This window comes from Melozone crissalis, unplaced genomic scaffold, assembly GCF_028551555.1.
Source record: "Melozone crissalis strain CALT ecotype California unplaced genomic scaffold, PUWL_Pcris_2 ptg000016l_1, whole genome shotgun sequence".
NCBI lineage: Eukaryota > Metazoa > Chordata > Aves > Passeriformes > Passerellidae > Melozone > Melozone crissalis.
Genome location: NW_026535794.1, coordinates 47,346,118 through 47,364,158, shown reverse-complemented (window position 1 = coordinate 47,364,158; position 18,041 = coordinate 47,346,118). Strand labels below are relative to the sequence as shown.

Below are 18,041 nucleotides of genomic sequence, written 5' to 3'. Positions count from 1 at the left end.
ATTTATTGCTCTGTAGCTTGCCTTTTCTTGCCAAACAAGTATAGATGGCGTGTAAAAGGAGTGGCTGGTCTGTAACAGAAACCATGCAAATCTATGTGTATGTTAGAGTGTGAAAGAGATGTTTCACACACCTGTGGAATGACTGGTAACTGGGCAGGCTGTGGGGTCTTTTTTCCTGAAACACTTAAGATGCTGGCTAGAATTTCCCAACTGCTGCCTATTTGAGAAAGCTCATAAAAGAACCCGTTTCACAGTAACAGCCAGCCTCAAAATTTTCTGGTGCCATTTCTTTTCATGTTAAATTGCTTTTTGTCTGTGCAGTGTATGTTTATTGTTTTTGCTGCTACTGCTGGGCTGCAGATCTACCCACATTTTTATTTACATATTCCCAAGAATATTTTTTCTGCATATTGAAAACTTGGCTGGCTTTCAGAGACAGGAAAACATGCAGAGAAATTATCCCACCCAGGAAGGATAACTTGGGAGTAGTTTTTCCTTTCTTCTCAAACTTTTCTTTAAGGAGAACTTTCTTGATTTTTTTGGTTATATCTATGCAATCTGGCACAAAAAATGGAAGGTTTAGTGAACTGACATGTTATGAGCCATGTGTAAAAATCATCCCTTCTCTCTAGGGAGCAACGCTGGTCCATTTTGAATCTGTATCCAAAAGTCAGCTAGATGAGTTCAAGCACCACATGGTTTTGATTCTATCAAAGATAAACTAGTTACCACTAAAAGCTGCCAAAATTAATCTCTGTGATAAAACAGTAATAAACTTCAAGGTTATGTAGTCACTCCTGTCATCATCTAGAAGAGATCAGTCTCTGCCCACCCCACTCTCACCCAGGCATTAATGAGCAGGAAGCTAAGGGACACTCATGGCTCATCACTCGTTGGAAAAGCAGCTGGAACAAGAGATAAATCCAAGGGACATTGCAAAAACAGTTCTTCTCTCAGAGTCCAAGCAGCACCAAATTATGGAGGGAAAACAGGAGTCCCAGCAAGTCTTTCTTGCTGCTGACAAGAAGAGATGGACACCAAGAAATACAATTGTAACCTTGCTAGTGAAAGAAAGAACAGTAATGGCTCTGAGAACTGTCACTGACACTTGGCAGCATTTTGAGGCAGTTAGGAAACCTCACTCCCCTTCCACATCTGATTTTGACTGCTCTTGTGCATTGGTGGCTCCTCATGGCCAGTTACCTTCTGTTGCACAGCAGCTAATGGCAGTGCTCTAGAGGGAGGCTGATCACTAAGTCTGCGATATTGATTGACCTCAGTTTTATACAGTTTCTGCAGATTGCCTTTGTGATTTGAGGCAAATCAGTCTCAAATATCTGCTTAGGTTTCCTAGCTTAGGTTTCCTATTACAAGACAGGAACAAGTACATTTGTTCATACTTTAGGAGTAATTGACAACTACTTGGAGCACTTGGAGATTTCTTTCCAATCCTGGTGAAGGAATCCTTGTCGAGTATTGTGAAGCTTGAGAGCACTTCAAGTTAATTTTAGTTTAATTAGTGTTAAGTGCAGTTTCCTGTTCTTTTATTAAAATTATCTTTTGTAATAATGGATAAATATTCATACTGGGTTTATAAAGATATCTTTCAAGCCCGAAGCTGTGGAGATAAGTGGACACACTTAGAGATTCGTTCCTTTTTTCAGAGAAAATGTTTCTGGCTGCTAATACCACACAGAGAACACCCAGGGCAAGTACAATGACCCCTGTATTATGTGATAAAAACCAAAACAGCTATGCAGCAGGTATGGAAATGAAATTGTAATGAATGACTAGAAATTAAAGCATTAAGCTGATTGCACACTTGACAGCATTCACCACACATTTGCTGACTGGGCTTTGGACTTACCTGATTATGATCAGAGGAATGAAATACACCAGGAAAGCCACAATTGTCATGTAGGGGATCCAGTAGGAATCATCAGGCCAGAGAGCCCAGCACTGCACTTCCCCATTGGAGAGCTGCCGTTTCCCAAAAATAATCAGAGTGGGTATGGAAAACAGGAAGGAGAGGCTCCAGGCCACTCCAATGAGCACTTTTGCCTGCCTTTCTGTGTAACAGAGTCAAACAGACAGTGTCAGTGGGGTTGTTGGTGAGAGTGAACCCTCACAGCACTATTGACAGAAAGGCAGGGAGGAGGAGGAAATTCTGTGAAGAAAGGGAATTTTAGCCTGCAGCTGGCCGGTGCTGAAAAGACTTCAAAGGAGAAAAAGGATTTCATCTCTTTCTCATGATAAATTGTCATGTCATTAAGAGCTTGTATTTTGCAAGTTTTATTTAAGGATGCTTAGGGCCTGTTGAATCTGAAACACTCTGAGAAAGGCACTGGTCAGGGTCAGCAAGTCAGAAACATGAAATGCAAATGGTAGCTCTATGCCACCAAGTGAACATCACTTATGGATGTGAAGGACCTCAGACCTGCCCTACTGCAGGCCTAGTGATGCACCTTGAAGTGAGAAAGACTGCAAAACATTTCCTAGGAGGAAAAAGAAAATGCTTCAGCTCAGGATCAGAACAAGATTGCCTTTAACTCCATCTGCAACTTTACTCACCCAAAGAAACATGGGCCTGAAGAGCCTGGGCATCTCCTGCCCTTCTCTGTATGAAGGTGGGGATCAAATTTAGCTCCTGCTGATGAACCCATGCCATGCCAGGAGTGGACTGCTAACCACAAGACAGTGCAGATGACAATGCTCAAGTGCCCAGCCCTGTTTTATCTGCTGCAAAATACAGGAACTGGGAGATCCTGCTGGACTTCATGGCGAAGAACGGGAGCTAAAGGACCTCACAACCTCCAGCAGGTTTGGGTTACTGCATCCTCTGTATTCTGGCCACTGCCAAGTGAGGAAAAGCAAGTGGGAAATGAAATGTTGTCTGGTGGCACCCACAAGATTTCGTAAATATAAATGGGTGGGAGCACAAAGTTCCAAAGCTTTAACTTTCAAAAACCTGCATCTTCTGGCTAAAATCCAGTTAGCTCTAGCTGAAAAGTGTGGGGGAAAAGGGCTTATCTGTGGAGTACCCATGATTATCAGTGACACTTATTCCTCCTCAGCCAGATTGCAAGAGGAACATATGGGGACAGATTTTTTTTTTCTTAATCTGGGAGCTTTAGTGTTCAAATACTTTATTGTCCTAAAAAATACCCGAGGTTGTGTGTGAAATAGAAAACCACTTTAAATTATGCATATCAAGAAGAATGTCTTTCCTCCTTGAAGCTCAAAGAGCAATACAAAAGCATGTGGGCGAAACATTCAAAAAGTAATTTTATGCTTTATAAAACATCAGTTGCAAATACTCAGTTATCCTGCTCATTTTTAAATGCTACCCACGTTCAGGAAAGCATGGTCTTGCTAATCTAAGGCTTAAGGGAACTCTGATGACATCTGCCTAAGTGAGAGGGTTAGATTAAGGCTATAAATATTGTACAGGCAAAAGAGAACGGTGAAATTTCCCAAAACATAAGGGAATAAACTTAGCAAAAGGAATATTAAGAATAAATTTCACAAAATATTTCCTCACAGAAAGGATATTTCAAATGTGAGCTAACTACTTAAATTACAATCATGCAAGCCTCAGTGTTTTCCTAACTAAAAACGATCAGAGCTGGAAAAAACCCCTTTTTTTGTACTGTATATTGAACAGAACTGGGTAATTTGGGTTGGGCAATAGAGATATTTCTTTGTGTTTCATAACACTTTTCCTGCAATGTTCCTTTATTTTTATTTTTAAATGTCTCTTGCATTTGGTAGAATTTGGCCTTCCTAGTCTAAAGGGCTTTACAGACCACTGATAGGCAAGCAGATTTTTGTTTTGTTGAAATAATGTCAATTTTCTGCCTCACCAGCAGGGCTTTTTCTATGCTGCATTTTTAATAGCTGCTCTAATATGCTCAAAATGCCAGCAAATCACATAACTAGAGCTGTATCAGTTATAAATGAAATCAAACAAGTAACTTTTGAAATACAATATTCTATTGAACCAGTCTGAGCATTTTCCTTTAGAGCTTTTCAAACTGTGGTGGCCAAGACTAAATCTCAGGGCTGGACTGGGAGCTGTGAGCTCTGACTCTCCTAAAAGAAGTTTCCTTGTGACTGTTCCCTTTGCTCTGCTCCCACCACCCCTGCCCTGTGACAACGGGTTTGAGAGCATCTCTCTGCTCCCAGCAATACGGGACAGGGGTCCACCTCTTGGAAGGAACTTTGCTTCCTGCTATCCAGAATGTCAATACTATGCAATCCTTTGATAAACTGAGTGCCACCTTAAAATTAGGTTTTAAATCCAGAATCTCAGTGACAGCACTGTTTCCAGCCCAAAGCCCCACAGGGATCAGTTTACGCCTTTTTGGGTTTTGTCATTTTCTTCAGCAGTTCTTTTTTCACCTGTTGTTTAGTTTTCATGCTGTTTGCATATACCTTTCCAACATGATGAAGTATTCATAAAATATTTTCTGCTATAATTTCTCAGTTTCTTTTCTTTTTGATCTTTATTTTACAATTTTTTCTTAATACCCTTTTGGTTGTAGAATTAGATGTCTCATAGTAAAAGCTTTAGGATTGAAACGCATATTTCTTTCCCATACTGTACTTTCTCTGCTCATTGATGCATTTGATATGTATAAAATATTCAGCTGTTGAAGTTTGTTTTCTTAAAAACCATGCAAAGAACAGCTCGTCTCAAATACTTTATAACAGGACTTGAGGCTAGTAACTAAATCACAATTTTAAAAAAAATGTTTGACATTTTCAAAGTTGAATGTTTGACTTTTTTTTTTCTAAAATGATATTTCAAGGCTACACGGAAACATAATTTTTCAAATCAATAAGAAGAAAGAACTCTTTTGTTTCTTGATTGAAGGATTTTGGGGGGATGAGTGTTTCATTTTGCAAAGAAATTTGCCATAGGTTGACTCAGAACTATTCATGAAGTTCCTCTGTGTCATCACCAATGACAAAGACTTGTAAATCTCTTTGTTCTCCATCTGTAGAATAGCTAAGAGGGCATTTCAAAAGCGTCCCACACAGCACCTCTGCAAGGAATACCTGGGCGCAAAAGGTGATTATTTTATGTACATTCCAGAAAGTTGCTGTGTTAAAAATATACCTCTCTAGAGCCTTCTTTTGGATTTACAGCTCTCTTCTTTTTTCCTTTGAACATGGACTTTGCTTGTGCATCAGCGTGTAGCCAGACCTTGCAAGAGGCAGAAGGGTTTTGTCAGTGTTCTCTCTGCTTGTGACCTTTTTCCCCTGACCAGAGCTGCACCCAGCTGATGATTTTGCTACCCTCAACTGGGGCAACATCTGCTTTTCTCCAGTTTAAAAAAAAATCAAACAAAAAAACCCTTTATGGTCTAGGTATAGGAAATGGGATTTTAAAAAGGCTTTTATGAAGATTTGAAGTGATTTTTCACGGGTTCTTTTTCAACTTCAAAGCCCTTTTCAAAGATTACCCATCAAATTCTTTACTATACCCAGGCAGTAATTTAACAAGCACTGCTTTTCCTGTGCCATGCATGAAGAAGAAATGCCTGCAGGTCTGTCCTGCTCAGCCAGCAGGTTTATGAGCCCCCACCCTGCCTGGTTGATGAGCCCTCCTGAAGGAGCTGTAGAGCAATGCCACCTCTTCCAAAGCCCGCTGGGAAAACCTTGATATCCATCTCCCTGTGCTGAAAGAGTTGATCTACACACTGGGGAATATAAAGCTAAATTTCACACAATTTTTTGAAGCTTTCAGACTTTAACATCTGCCAAAGCTGCACACTGTCAGAGCTGTGATTGACTCACAGGTTTTTAAGGCCAGGAAGGACCATTAATCTGATCCCCTGAATGGAGCCGTCTGGCAAAAGCCATCAGTGCTCCAAAACAAGAATGATATTTGCATCTGATTAAAGCACATCCTCCAGACCTCATGGCTCTTGTAACTGTTCTTCTTCCTCCCCACCTGCAATTTCTGTTTCTTCACTCAGTGCAACATTCTTAGCACCCCACTTTGGCTCTGTGGGGAAGAAATAATTTTTTTTAAACTGTACTGCTAAGAGGCCAGGATATATCCGAGTGCTGTAAAAAAAAATTAAACCAAACAAACAGAGGAAATGATAAGAAACAATAGATATCCAAACTTATATGCTATGTCTTTTGAACATCAAATTATTGTGTGAATGCTCAGTACACCCTCCATCCAAGTTATTTTTTAATGTGAATAAATAGACATTATAGATGTTGCAGCTCCTACAGTCAGGATACTGGAACAAGGGATAGCTTTTGTCCATTAAATCCTAAAAATGCTGGAATATAATGAAAACCATTATACTTTTTAAAATGTCATTTCATTCTTTGCCAACATAATACTTGTAAAAACTGCTGAGGGCTAAGTGGAGTTTAATAAATCTTGAAACCACAGCTACTTCGTCCTTTGGAAAACTGTAACAGAGTTCAAATGCAGCTAGAGCAGGAATGAATAATTCATAGCAACAAGGTTTAGAATTTTGAGAACTAAAAAATTACCCAATAATGTCTACAGCAAGAACAAGGTACTGAAATTCTCCTACCTCCTTGCAAGAACTTCATGGGGTAAACTATGGCGTGGTACCGGTCTATGCTTAGTGACACGAGGACGTAAGTTGAGGCATAGAGAAGGACCACCTGGGGCAGAAAGCATAACAGGACAACAGTTGAGACACATCTATTGCAGAAGGTGATGACAGTGAGAACTCTGAACTAGGAATGTTTCAAAGCTTAATGGGGGGAAAAAAAAAAGAAAAGGAAACCCCTTCACCCCCTTGTATATTCACCCAGGTATTTTTCCTTTTTCCTGTCCACAAAATTTAAAATATTTAATATGCTCTAATGTGTTTGACCTTTAAATGAACATTTTCAACATTTAGCACTTTTGCTGCTAGAAAAGCTTCAACACAGCGTTTTTGTCAGAGTTTACTGCTATGGGGGCACAAAGCAGGAGGTTTTTGTACCTGGAAGTAGCGAACGACCCTGCAAACGATATCAGGGGCCATAAAATCTCCAGTGTAGCGCCAAATGATGTCTGTCATTATGTTGATGAGTCCTGTGAATGAATCTACAAAGACATTAAGTGAAGAAGCATTGGAAGAAGCAAATACATGACTTCAGGTGAACCACAGAGGCAAGTAGGACCCTTGGGATGTATCTGCTCCCCAGTCCTAGGGGCAGTCAAGCCATGACCCCTCAGCCCAGTATGCCAGAGGAGGTGGGAAAGCCTCAGAAAACACCCCATAATTATTGTCTAAGTGTGTCAGCTTGATTACTGCTGTGCCAAATACTGAAACACTGAACCTCCTTTATTCTTTATCTGTTATTTCACTTTAAAAAGTCTCCTGCGAAATCACCTGGAGTGGCAACCAAATGCTGCTAATGTTAGTGGAAATTCTGTCAGAAGTTAATTTGCAAACTTAATTAATTAATGACTAACCGTGCCTTGTCAGCTTGAAGTTAACCTACTTATGCCTTTACTTTTATATTTGCCAAATAAAATACACCTCAGGCTATTTCTTCTTTTTTCTTCTTCTTTTTTTCCTCCTGTAAGAAAATCCAAAGAGAAATTCCAGCCTTTGTTCTGTTTCTTATTGAACAAGTGAGTGCTCAGAGAGATGCAAGTTTTACAAATGAATCACAGGAACTGGTACGCCTGTTTTACACACAGGTAATATTAAGTTTCTTCTTCAAAACCAACTTCTCTCAAATGGACAAGATAAATGTTTTCAGGGCAGTCCATGGAAGAAAATGTGTACCAGTCCAATGTCGTGCCACTTCAAGTAAGGTGTCATTTTGCTGTTCTTGCACAAAGGGAGAAAACGGGTTAGGAAAACATTTTATGCAATTTTCAGGACAAAATCAAGAAATATGAAGAAAAAACTTCTATCTATATTAAAAAAAAATTAAGTGTTTCATTTTGCTACCACCATTTTACACATTCAAAAACCATCTCTAAAGTGTAGTGCGATAAAGATATTTTAACCCCCATATCAGAAGATTTTGATTTGAAATTTATGCCTTTGGAAACAAACTATTTCAACAATTTTTAAAAAAATATTTTGGGAAATAAACAGTTTGGGTCAGTATTTCCAAGCAAATAGGCATATGTTTTGCAAAATAGGTTTCTTCTAAGCCCTTTGAAATTACAGAAATTCCAGATATTTCTAGTTGGAAATTGAGATTGCAGCTTAATGCTTCAGAAAAAGCAACCTAGTTTGCTTCACTGGAAAATCAGGGTTATTTTTTCTGTATCAGTAGTCCTTTATCTCCTCATTTTCTTCTTCCATTTATCTTCCTCTTCAAGTCTCAGTTCAAAATTAAATTAGTATAACTCCATTGCCTCCCTCCTTATGACTAATGTTCAATTAATACTGGTTTGCTCTTTATTCTCGCAGCGTTTCCCAGCCCCATTTTCTCTCTCTTCTCTCTTCCCCTGCCTCCAGAGAGAGACCCTGGATCAGAGGCAATATCCAGAAGGAAGTCTGTGGTTTGAAACATTATGTTAAATATTGTTCATCGATTAGGGTGATGGGGCAAGGAATGATTGTTCCTCTGATGAGTACAGTGGCTTTAAGAGTTTACTGAAAAGACTGTAGGTATATAATCAAGGTGGTCTTTGAAAAAACCACACAGTTTAAGTGTTTCAGAAAGCGAAGTGCATCCTCCAGCAGTGCTTCCAACCGATCCCTTTCCCTTGCCTTACCCCTGAATTATTGATTCATAGTCTTTCTCTCTACAGTAATGAAATATATATTGGTTCAAAGTATTGCACATCAATAGAGCTTCACCTCAGGGCATCCTTCGGCTTTTGATTGTCTGAGCATCTGCCAAGCAGGTGCTAAATCAGGGCTCGGCTTTGCTCGGGAGGGGGAGGGCGCAGAGGCTGGCCTCCCTCCTGCCAGCCTCGGTGCTCTGATGAGGAGAGGGAGGGAGAAGGGACAGCACCTCGGTTATCTCCTCAATTCCCTCTTCTCAAGGCCATCTTCCTGTCTCTTTTCAATGCACCGGAGAGTGCTTTAGTGGTGCACCCTGCAGCTGTGGTGGGAGATGGGACAGCAACCTGGTGGTTTCCTTCAGGTAAGCAATTTGGCAGTCCCAGGTAACACACTTTCAGCTTGCACCTTTCCGCTTTTTTGCATCAGGAGTGTGATTTTTAACCTGTGGATGGCCCCCACTTCACTGGAGATGTGATGGAGATCCACAGGGAAATGAGCCTTTGTTTGGCTGATGCTCAGCCCAAAAATGCTCTCCAGGGTTGCCCTCCATGCATCCCACTCGTGCAGCTACCAGCCATGCTCAGGCTCAGGAGCCAAGGCAAAGTTTATGCAGCAGAAGCAGATGCCTCTCCAGAAATACGGAATGTGGATATCAGCTCTGTCTTTTTCATGCTACTGGTCTCTACCCACTGTGTGTCATTACCTACAAATATATCTATAGCCTTAAGTACTTCAGGAGCTTTAAAGACAACTCGGAATTGTCATTCCCCTGAGAGCCGTTGAGTGAGGTTTTTCAGGTGACTGCAGAGGCTTTTAAATGAGGCTTAAACTTCACAGCTTTTTTTGTGCTGGCAGCCTCAGCTCCTCTCCCCCAGCAGTATGTTCTAAGAGCTCCTTGGGCTGAATTTCAGAATTGTGGAGGGCTCAGCATGAGCCTCCAAGCACGTGCTCCGGAACACAGTATACATGTGTGTACCAAAGCCAGTGCACCTGTGTGGGCCAAATTCAGTCAGATTTCTCAATGCCCTTTAATTATAGAAACATTCTCCCACTCAATGCCCTCATGCCCTCCTCAGGTTTCAGGAATATTTCTTGTCTTTTCAATCCTAAATGTACCAGACTAACTGTTCTCAGAGGATCCTTCAGTCCTCTGCTGCCTGCTCCAGAGGGTGTTTCTTATCCCATCTCTGCCAAGGACCAGCTCTCTCAGAATGAACACACATGTCTTGAGGGTTTGTCCTGCAGAATTTACACAGGGCCACCAAATAAATAATGTGATTTGTGCTGGTGATCAGACAGCATAAAGGGAAAATGCAGCAAGCCTACAAATTATGACAAAGGATTGTTATATACTCTCCAGAGACACAAGTACCTAGTGCAAACCTTTATTAGTGATTTAGACACTAAATGTGCTGCTCATTAATCTGTTCTCTTATGCTCATCACACCTTCAATAACTAGACTTTATATTTTTCACACCGTCACAGCAGTTTTTCTTACAAGCCTCTTTTTGCACAAAGCCCTGACATGCCAGCACTATAAACCTGGTACAGAGATAATGAATTGCCAGCAGACCTTTTGCCACTGATAGATGAATCCTTCTCACCCTTGTATCATCTCAGATGCAATTATATCCACGACCACAGCATCTTGAAATCCTCATTTGCCATGTAATTTGAATTGCTGTGGTAGAGGTCAGTGAGTGGAAGTCAGCTGGTTTCAGCAATGATCTCAGCAGATCACACATTCCCTGGCTGCTTTTGGCAAGCTTGCACCTCAAACCGTGTCACTGGATTGCATCACTGCCATCCTGAGTGGTGAATGTCAGGCACACAAAGCTGACATAGCCAATACATTGCTCTAAACCTCAGTGTCCTCATTACTTTGAGTATGCTCACCACTCCTTACAAAGCTGGTGGCTCAAGTGTTAGACACTTGTGCTCTTTCACTGACAAATGCTCCTGGGCCAAACAGCACCAAGATAATTTCTAAAAACTGTCCTAAGCAATCTTCACTCACAGCTCTGTACAAGCCTTGTCATTCCCACTGCCTTCTAAACAGTGTTCTAAGTTTTTTTACTAAGCAGCGGTGTGTTTACTGTGGTACTGTATCAGCATTGCTAGGCAACAGTGGGGTTATAAAACCATTTAATTACTCAGAAAAATAGGCAGAAATTCAATTAATGAAATATATTCTCTTCTGATACAAAATAAAGATGCCAGCAAGCGATACTTTTTGACTTCTAAGCCAAATGTATATTCAAAGAAGGATACAGATGAAACAATTCCTTGTTGAAGAGAGAACGTGGCTCTAGTGTAATAGGAATGGAAGAACTTTGCTCTTGAGGGAGAGTGGCTTTTCTATAAACAAATGTAAAAGAAAAAATCCATGAGATTTCAATAGTAAGGAAAAGTAGAGGGAGAAGGGGAGTAAAGATAGCTTTGCCTGGGCAGAGGGAGGGAAGAGCTTTGTGGGGTTTGTGCACCTGGACAGGTCTGCAAACCTCGATCTGCCCCCTCCCTGCTGCTGCCATGGCCACAGACAGTCCTCAAAGGCAGAATTAGTTTTTGCCTTTACAAACCTGTCAGCATTTCAAAATGCAGCATTTTTAGACAGCATTTATCAAAAAGGCCAAGAAAGTGCCTGAGAAGGAGAAGCGCCCTGTTGTTCCCAGAGGAGACTGAAACATGCTGAATATAGAGCTGCAGCATCTGTCGTTGGGAAATATGTCAGGTACTGAAACAACCTGTGAAAATCCTGGGTCCTAAAGGCCAACACAACTTGGGTTTCCATCATTGTAGCAAAATGCCTTTGGGTTTTTTTACAGGCATGAGTGAGTGCAGGCATTGCCTCTATAGTTTTGAGCCCAGGTACCACTTGGTTAAGGAGGTGATTGCAGTAGCTTGGGTAGTGGGTGCTGCCTCATATGACTGATCTCAGAAATGTAAAAAAGAAATCACTGCCCTTGGAGGGAGAAATCTGAATGTCAGCTTGCTGTTGGTGTGAGTGAAACAGATTTTTTTGTCAAAAAGCCCTCCACAGAGAAAGAAGTTCATTATAGAAAGCAAATGGAGGTAATTAGCAATCTGGCTTGGGAATAGACAGGTTACAACTGTCTCAGATAATATGTTCATAGAAATTCATTGACTTGATGGTATTGCCACAGGGATGTACCTGTGCAGACTTGAGGATATTCCTTTTCATTGCAACTAAGGAGGTTCAGACAAAAATCTGCACTAGCAAGTCTACAAGAAAATATCTCTATCATTTTATTATTACTACTGACACCACTCTTCCCTCAAGACACTCACCCTGAGGATGAAAGCCTTTTCTGTCAGAAGTGGAGAGCAGATTGCTGGTAAGCTGTGATGGGTTAAAAAGCTCCACATGTCATCTCAGCTGCAGTTTCATTTTCCCCTGATGAGAACAGTTCTATTAAGTTGGATGTGGTGATCCATGACTTCTTGGTGAAGCTGTGCCTCTTACTAAAATACCCGCTCTCTTTTCGTGTCACTTACAGTGATTCCATTTTAACGAGGTATATTTTGTTCTGCTTTGTAAACAGCACCAAGATGCACAAGGAAACACAACATTTTGTAAGGCAAGACAAAGGGTGCAAGCTGCTGGTCAGGGCTGAGCATTTCATATGGCTCATTTTTCCTGGACCTTGTGATGTACATTCCCATCACCCACCACTCCCCAAGGAGTGGATCCTCTGGAAGCATCAGAAGCAGCAGTTCACCAACACCTGCCTGCAACTGAGTGATAGACCCATAAAAACAAAAGTGGCTTCATTGCCCTATGGCAAAAATAAGGTCCTGTCCATGATTTTGAGCTGATGAGGCAGCCACTGCTCTCTGACCTTGCTGCTGTGTATCACACTTTATGTGCTGTCAGCTAACGAGAGTCAGTGCTGTGAACTGGCCTTGCAAGTTAGCAAAACTCATATCTGATATTTCTACAGGCCTGTGGGTGCAAGATATTTAAATTAGGTGTTCTTAGGGGTCCTGGAGGTTTGCTTTAGTTCAGGCACAGGGCAGAGAGAGCAGGAGAAGCTGCCCTGCCTCTTGCAGACACCCCTGCAGCTCATTTTCTCCCACTCTTCCCATAGCCTGTGATTTCCACTGTAAATTTCACAGGTGGCTTTGCAAGCATTTACTGCACTAGAAATAATTTTGTAACCACATGTCCTGAAAAATATACCCAGAACTCTGCTCTCATTCAGGACCTGATAGTGAAATAGGTTGTGTCCCTGCTCTGGGCATCTGTAGGACAAGATACTTACAAGATGCCTTTTCAAATTATGACATTTTAGCCCTTTAAACACTGAGCAAGGAGATCCTGGTGTGTGGCCTCTCTGTGCAGTCATGGAGCAGCAAGGGGCTGCGTGTGGAGCAGGGTGGGTGCAGGGGCCTGGGTGCAAGAGTTGCCTTCGTGCTTTGACAACTGATTCCTCCTCTTCACAGCCCCTCCAGGTGCGTTTATCCGAGTTTATGGTGGTTTGCAGCCCCTTGCTTCAGCACCACCAAGCATCTGGGCCCCATGCTGGAGGCAGGGCCAATAGGGAGGATGGTTGACAACCCCAGGAGCTGCCATGAATCTGCCAATCCTGATTTTAACTATTTTAGAAGTGTTGATAAGAAGCAGATGTGATTGTGCTAACGCAGTGCGAGGATCCCAGCTCTCTGCCAGAGAATCTCTGGCAAAGGGACTGAAAGTGTGAGCCAAAATGTGGGGTGCACTAAGTTTTTGTAGGGAATCAGCAAGGACACCCACAAGTGCTTTGTTCCACTGTGGTGCCTGCATTGGAACACACATTTTGCATTGGAGCAGCAGTTCTGCCACAGGTGCTAACAATGTGTACTGTGCTGCTCTTGGGCATTTTATCCTTCAAGCCTGGCAGGCTGGAACAGAACACCAAATGCAATGTATGAAGCAAAACCCGCTTGAAAATTGTCAAGAGAAAACCTGCTCAATTGACCTGTTAAAGCTATGTGAATTTTTTTTTTTTTGTGGCAGAAGTGGTGCTTTCTTTCTCTTTCTGGCTCATTGGAAGTGACAGGAAATTTTGTTGAACTGTGTGAGCACCTAATTTATTTGTTGCATTTCTTATATTTCTGCTCTGAGATCCACTTTCTCATGAGATGAGGCAGGCGCTGTTAGGCTAGATGTTGTAAAGGATGGATGCAGTGATGCCCCAGCCTCACTCCATAGCTCATCCATGCTGAAAGATGAAGGGCTGAGAAAAGAATATACTGCACAGTACCAACCTCTTAAGAAACAGCACTTACAAAAGACGTGGAGATCAGGCCTGCAGGAATTAAAATTTAATATGCCCTGCCATTGTGAAAGGCATTAAAGTTATGTTTAATTTACCTTTATTAATATATCTCTTCCTACCACACCATTGCTCTGGGGCTAGAGCTGGAGGGGGCTGCACTGATCGAGCAGTTCTGCAAAGAAGGAGAATGGCACCCACCAAAACAGGGCAGGATAATGGGAACAGCAGCAGCACATCAAATACAGTGGGGAGAGGTGGGCAAAACAGAGGGCTTTGTCTCATCATTCAGAAAAACTGGTTCCTCCCACAAAGTTGAATAAATTACTGGAGATTCCTTGTAAAACCAGGATGTATTATGAACCAGTCAGAACAGTAAAGGCAAGTAATTTTCATTCAGATGCCCCCTTCTTCAGACCTCTGCAGATACTGTGGTTTGGGATTGGCAGTTGCCCTTAGGGGGAATATGCAGGGACAGATGAAGTTGGTGATAATTCTAAATCCTAGGAAGAAATTTCCTCAGCCCATCTTGTGTTACTTGCACGTAGATGAGACCACTTTCTACTAGATGAAATATTATTTTGTTGCATGCAGTTCATTTTATGTAAATTCATTCAATGGTTCATTCATTGGTTCATTCTGGGTAAAGAGAATGTGTCTCTGTGTAAATGCAGAAAACACAGTCCTGTGGATGAATTTGTCTTACTTAAACACAGAAAAACAAGAATATGCCTCCTCAAAAGACAAAGGAACCACACTATTTGTAATTCATTGCTGCTGTATATATTTCAAGTGGTGCCTATACTTGAAGTGTTTTCCAGAAAAAAAATTACCTTCTGAGATACCAAGTACCAAACAATTCAATTTTTAATTATTTGCTTCCCCAACATCTTGTACATACAACCTTCTGCTATTTCTTCTGAATCCTCTGTATTGATCCTTTTGCCAACTCTTTACCTCAACTATTTGAAAGACAGTAGGTTTATATATTGGTCATAACAGAAACTGTGAGACTATTGTCATCTAAAAATGTGGACCATCCTAGGAGTGTTTTCTGTTGGTGCAGTTCAGCCACCCAGGTCACCAGAGTCATTGATTACCCACACTTCTTCCAACGCTGCCTTAGTTGGCTCAGATATTGTTGATGCAGGTAGCTTAGTTTAAGTAGGAGTGGTAAGGGTGAAGCCTTCTTTCTTCCCTCACAGCAAACTGCAAATCAGACTCCCATGGTGCTCAAGCAGTGACACTGCATGCTGCAGCTCAATTTTTGTTGAAGCTTAGGCTTTCCTTTACAGAATAGTAGAATAGTGTTCCTTCCCATTTTTGTATCTGCTGTCTCTCCCCTGGTGTTTGCTCATAGCACGAACAAAAGCACACTGGTTAGTTTCATTGGCAAATTCCCATGTAAAATCATCACGTGGAAAAGGCAGATCAGGCAAACCCTCACTGAGCTGTTTTCTATTAAATATGCTGCAGTGCCAGAACAGGCTGAAAATTCATTACATGTGGTGTGGATCTCAGTACTGTAATTGAGCTGAACGTGGCCAAAATGGACTTCTAAGCATTTGGTCTTAATAGAGCAACTAGGTCTCTGTAGTGCCACATGATATCTTTGACCTGAATTCCATAAATCCTATTAATCATTTGTAAACATTTGGTAAGCATCTAGGCAATGGAGCTAAAGGGAATGACTCTCCAGAGAAAACCTGCAAAACAGGTGAACGTGAGTTGGACATATTGGCAGGTGATGAACTGCCACATGAAAGAGCTGGATGTGTCATCCTACAGCCCTTTGCAAAGATGGGTAAAAGGAAATGTGTCAGTGTTATTGTTAGTGACACAAAGACAATCTAAGTAAATAAATACCACTGCTTGAATATGCAAGAGGGGAATAGAAAAACCCTGATCTTCTTAATATAACTTCAGTGCCTGCAAAGGCTGTTTCTAGAATAATTTCTGTTCAATTGCAACTGGATGTGCTGCAGTACAGATGATGAACTAAAAGGTGCTAATGATGTATTTGTACTTTTGATGTCAAAAGTTTAAAGTCATGTCTTTTAATGGGAGCTAATGAGATCCTAAGTGATGATTCTAGGTAAAGCATAGTCGTTATTGCCATGCTGTTGGCAGTGCCACACTTGTGCAATCCTGTTTCTTAGCATTTACTACTGCACGTGAAGAAAGGTAGCAAACTCCACATGCCTACCTATAGTTAACAATAGAAGTCAAACTCTCATGTAGAGTAACTGTAAAATAAATATCCTCTATGCCAGGTGACAAACCTGCCTGGATAGCCATCAGGGAATCAAACAGGAATCCATAAAATTTAGAGGTAATGTTTTTCAAGTAATTCAGAAAGAAATCCATTTCTCCTCTTAATGCTGAAATGTTGGACCCAGAGGATTATACAATTTATCTGCCAAGCACCTCTTATTAAAAACAAAACCAAAAACAAACATAACACAACTGTCATTAGGATTTGAATGTCTGAAACAGGCTGAAGATAGAAAAGCCATAATCAGTCCTTCAGGACCACATAACAATTCTGTAGCTGTCAAAACAAGAATTAAGGCTTCCTATAAACTGACATAAATTGGCACAGCAAAAGCTGACTGCTGCTGATGTAGAAAATGCATGGTTCATTTCATTGACTGTCAAGTGTATCTACAAAACATATTCAGGGCCACCACTGGGCTACAGGAAAGGGTATCAAAATAACCTTCCTAAGGTTATCAAAACAACCTTCCTCATGTCTGGTTTTGCTCTGGAGCCCCATAGAAAACCCTGAGTTCACCTCCTGCCCTTCATGTTTCCCTGTGCCTCATTACATGCAACAAGAATAAAACCCCACCTGTTGTTGCACTCTGCCTTGTTCAAAAAATGCGGTGTTTTGAAGAAAGTGATTTATGAAAAGAGGCATTAAACATTGTTTTTGCAGCTAGACTTAGAGATGCTGCTGTTCTGTTTTCCCAGACTATGTTACTGATGTGAATAAGGGCTGTGCCTACACACACCACATCTGGACTGGAGCACTGCAAGGAGCTGGTGCATCACATGTTGTCAGTGTGGCCAACTCAGACCTCCCTGACTCCTTCCCTGGGTTCCCAAAGGTTTCCACCTGAGACCAATTTGAGGGCACAAAAAACCTCCAAGACCTACACAGAGCTTTGCTCTAATGGAGTCAAAGTCCCCCACCAGTGTCAAAAGTATTTGGATTGCATCTGAATTTTAGTTTAAGGGCTAAGCCAGCCAGCCAGAAGCTGAGTCAAGGTTGCAATCGCAGCCCAAAATTGAACCCCCAGCATGCTAAAATCATAAAAGACATTAGTTTTTTCAAAATGCCTGGCTTCTTTTCCTGACCAAAAATGCATGAGAATCTTTGAGATTAATAACCAGATATTTGGATTTTCCCTGGAGGTAATTCACTGAGATTGATTGACTCTAAAGGCTGTAAACAACAACTCTAATTTGAAAGCTAAAATCAATTGACTTGTGCCTTTTCCACATCCTGTCAGTCAACATCCTAGCAAAGTACTTCTGAAATTGGAATGTCTTCCCAAATGATGAATGAATATGAAGTTTTGTGTTTATTTAAAATTCACACTGAAAATGTAACTGTGAGGAAAAAATAATGAAAATCCAAGTATGTTTATCTATATCTGAAGCAATGAATGGTCAAGAAAGGGATGTGAGTATTTTTACAAAGATCTTAGAATCCTAGAATTATTTAGGTTGGAAACAATCTTTGTGATGAATAAATGGCATAATCAACAGACTTCATAAATTCAGCAATATGAAGAATTTATAACCACTATCATTTCAAGAACATTTTCCTCAAGGCGCAAAAAATGTATTGTGGAAATATTGTTAGCTGAAAACAATGCTAACCTACCAAAGCACTCATACTGAAATGTATTTGGTGTACTAATGAGTAAGTGTTTAAGGATTTGGAAATAGAGCTGAAAATGAAAAACTCTATCTTGCAGGATTCCATTCATTTGTGATATTTCAGAATGATCAAAT

General features: G+C 41.0%; 1 protein-coding gene across 1 annotated transcript in view; it reads right to left on the bottom strand.

Moving 5' to 3' along the window:
• Positions 1-18,041, bottom strand: part of NPSR1 (neuropeptide S receptor 1) — a 92,438-nt gene that overhangs the window by 10,947 nt on the left and 63,450 nt on the right. The window contains exons 4-6 of the mRNA XM_054273952.1: positions 6,987-7,090; positions 6,567-6,660; positions 1,868-2,069 (exon numbers count right to left, since the gene is read on the bottom strand). Coding sequence (XP_054129927.1) covers positions 1,868-2,069; positions 6,567-6,660; positions 6,987-7,090 — 400 coding nt within the window. The remainder of the gene's footprint in view (positions 1-1,867; positions 2,070-6,566; positions 6,661-6,986; positions 7,091-18,041) is intronic.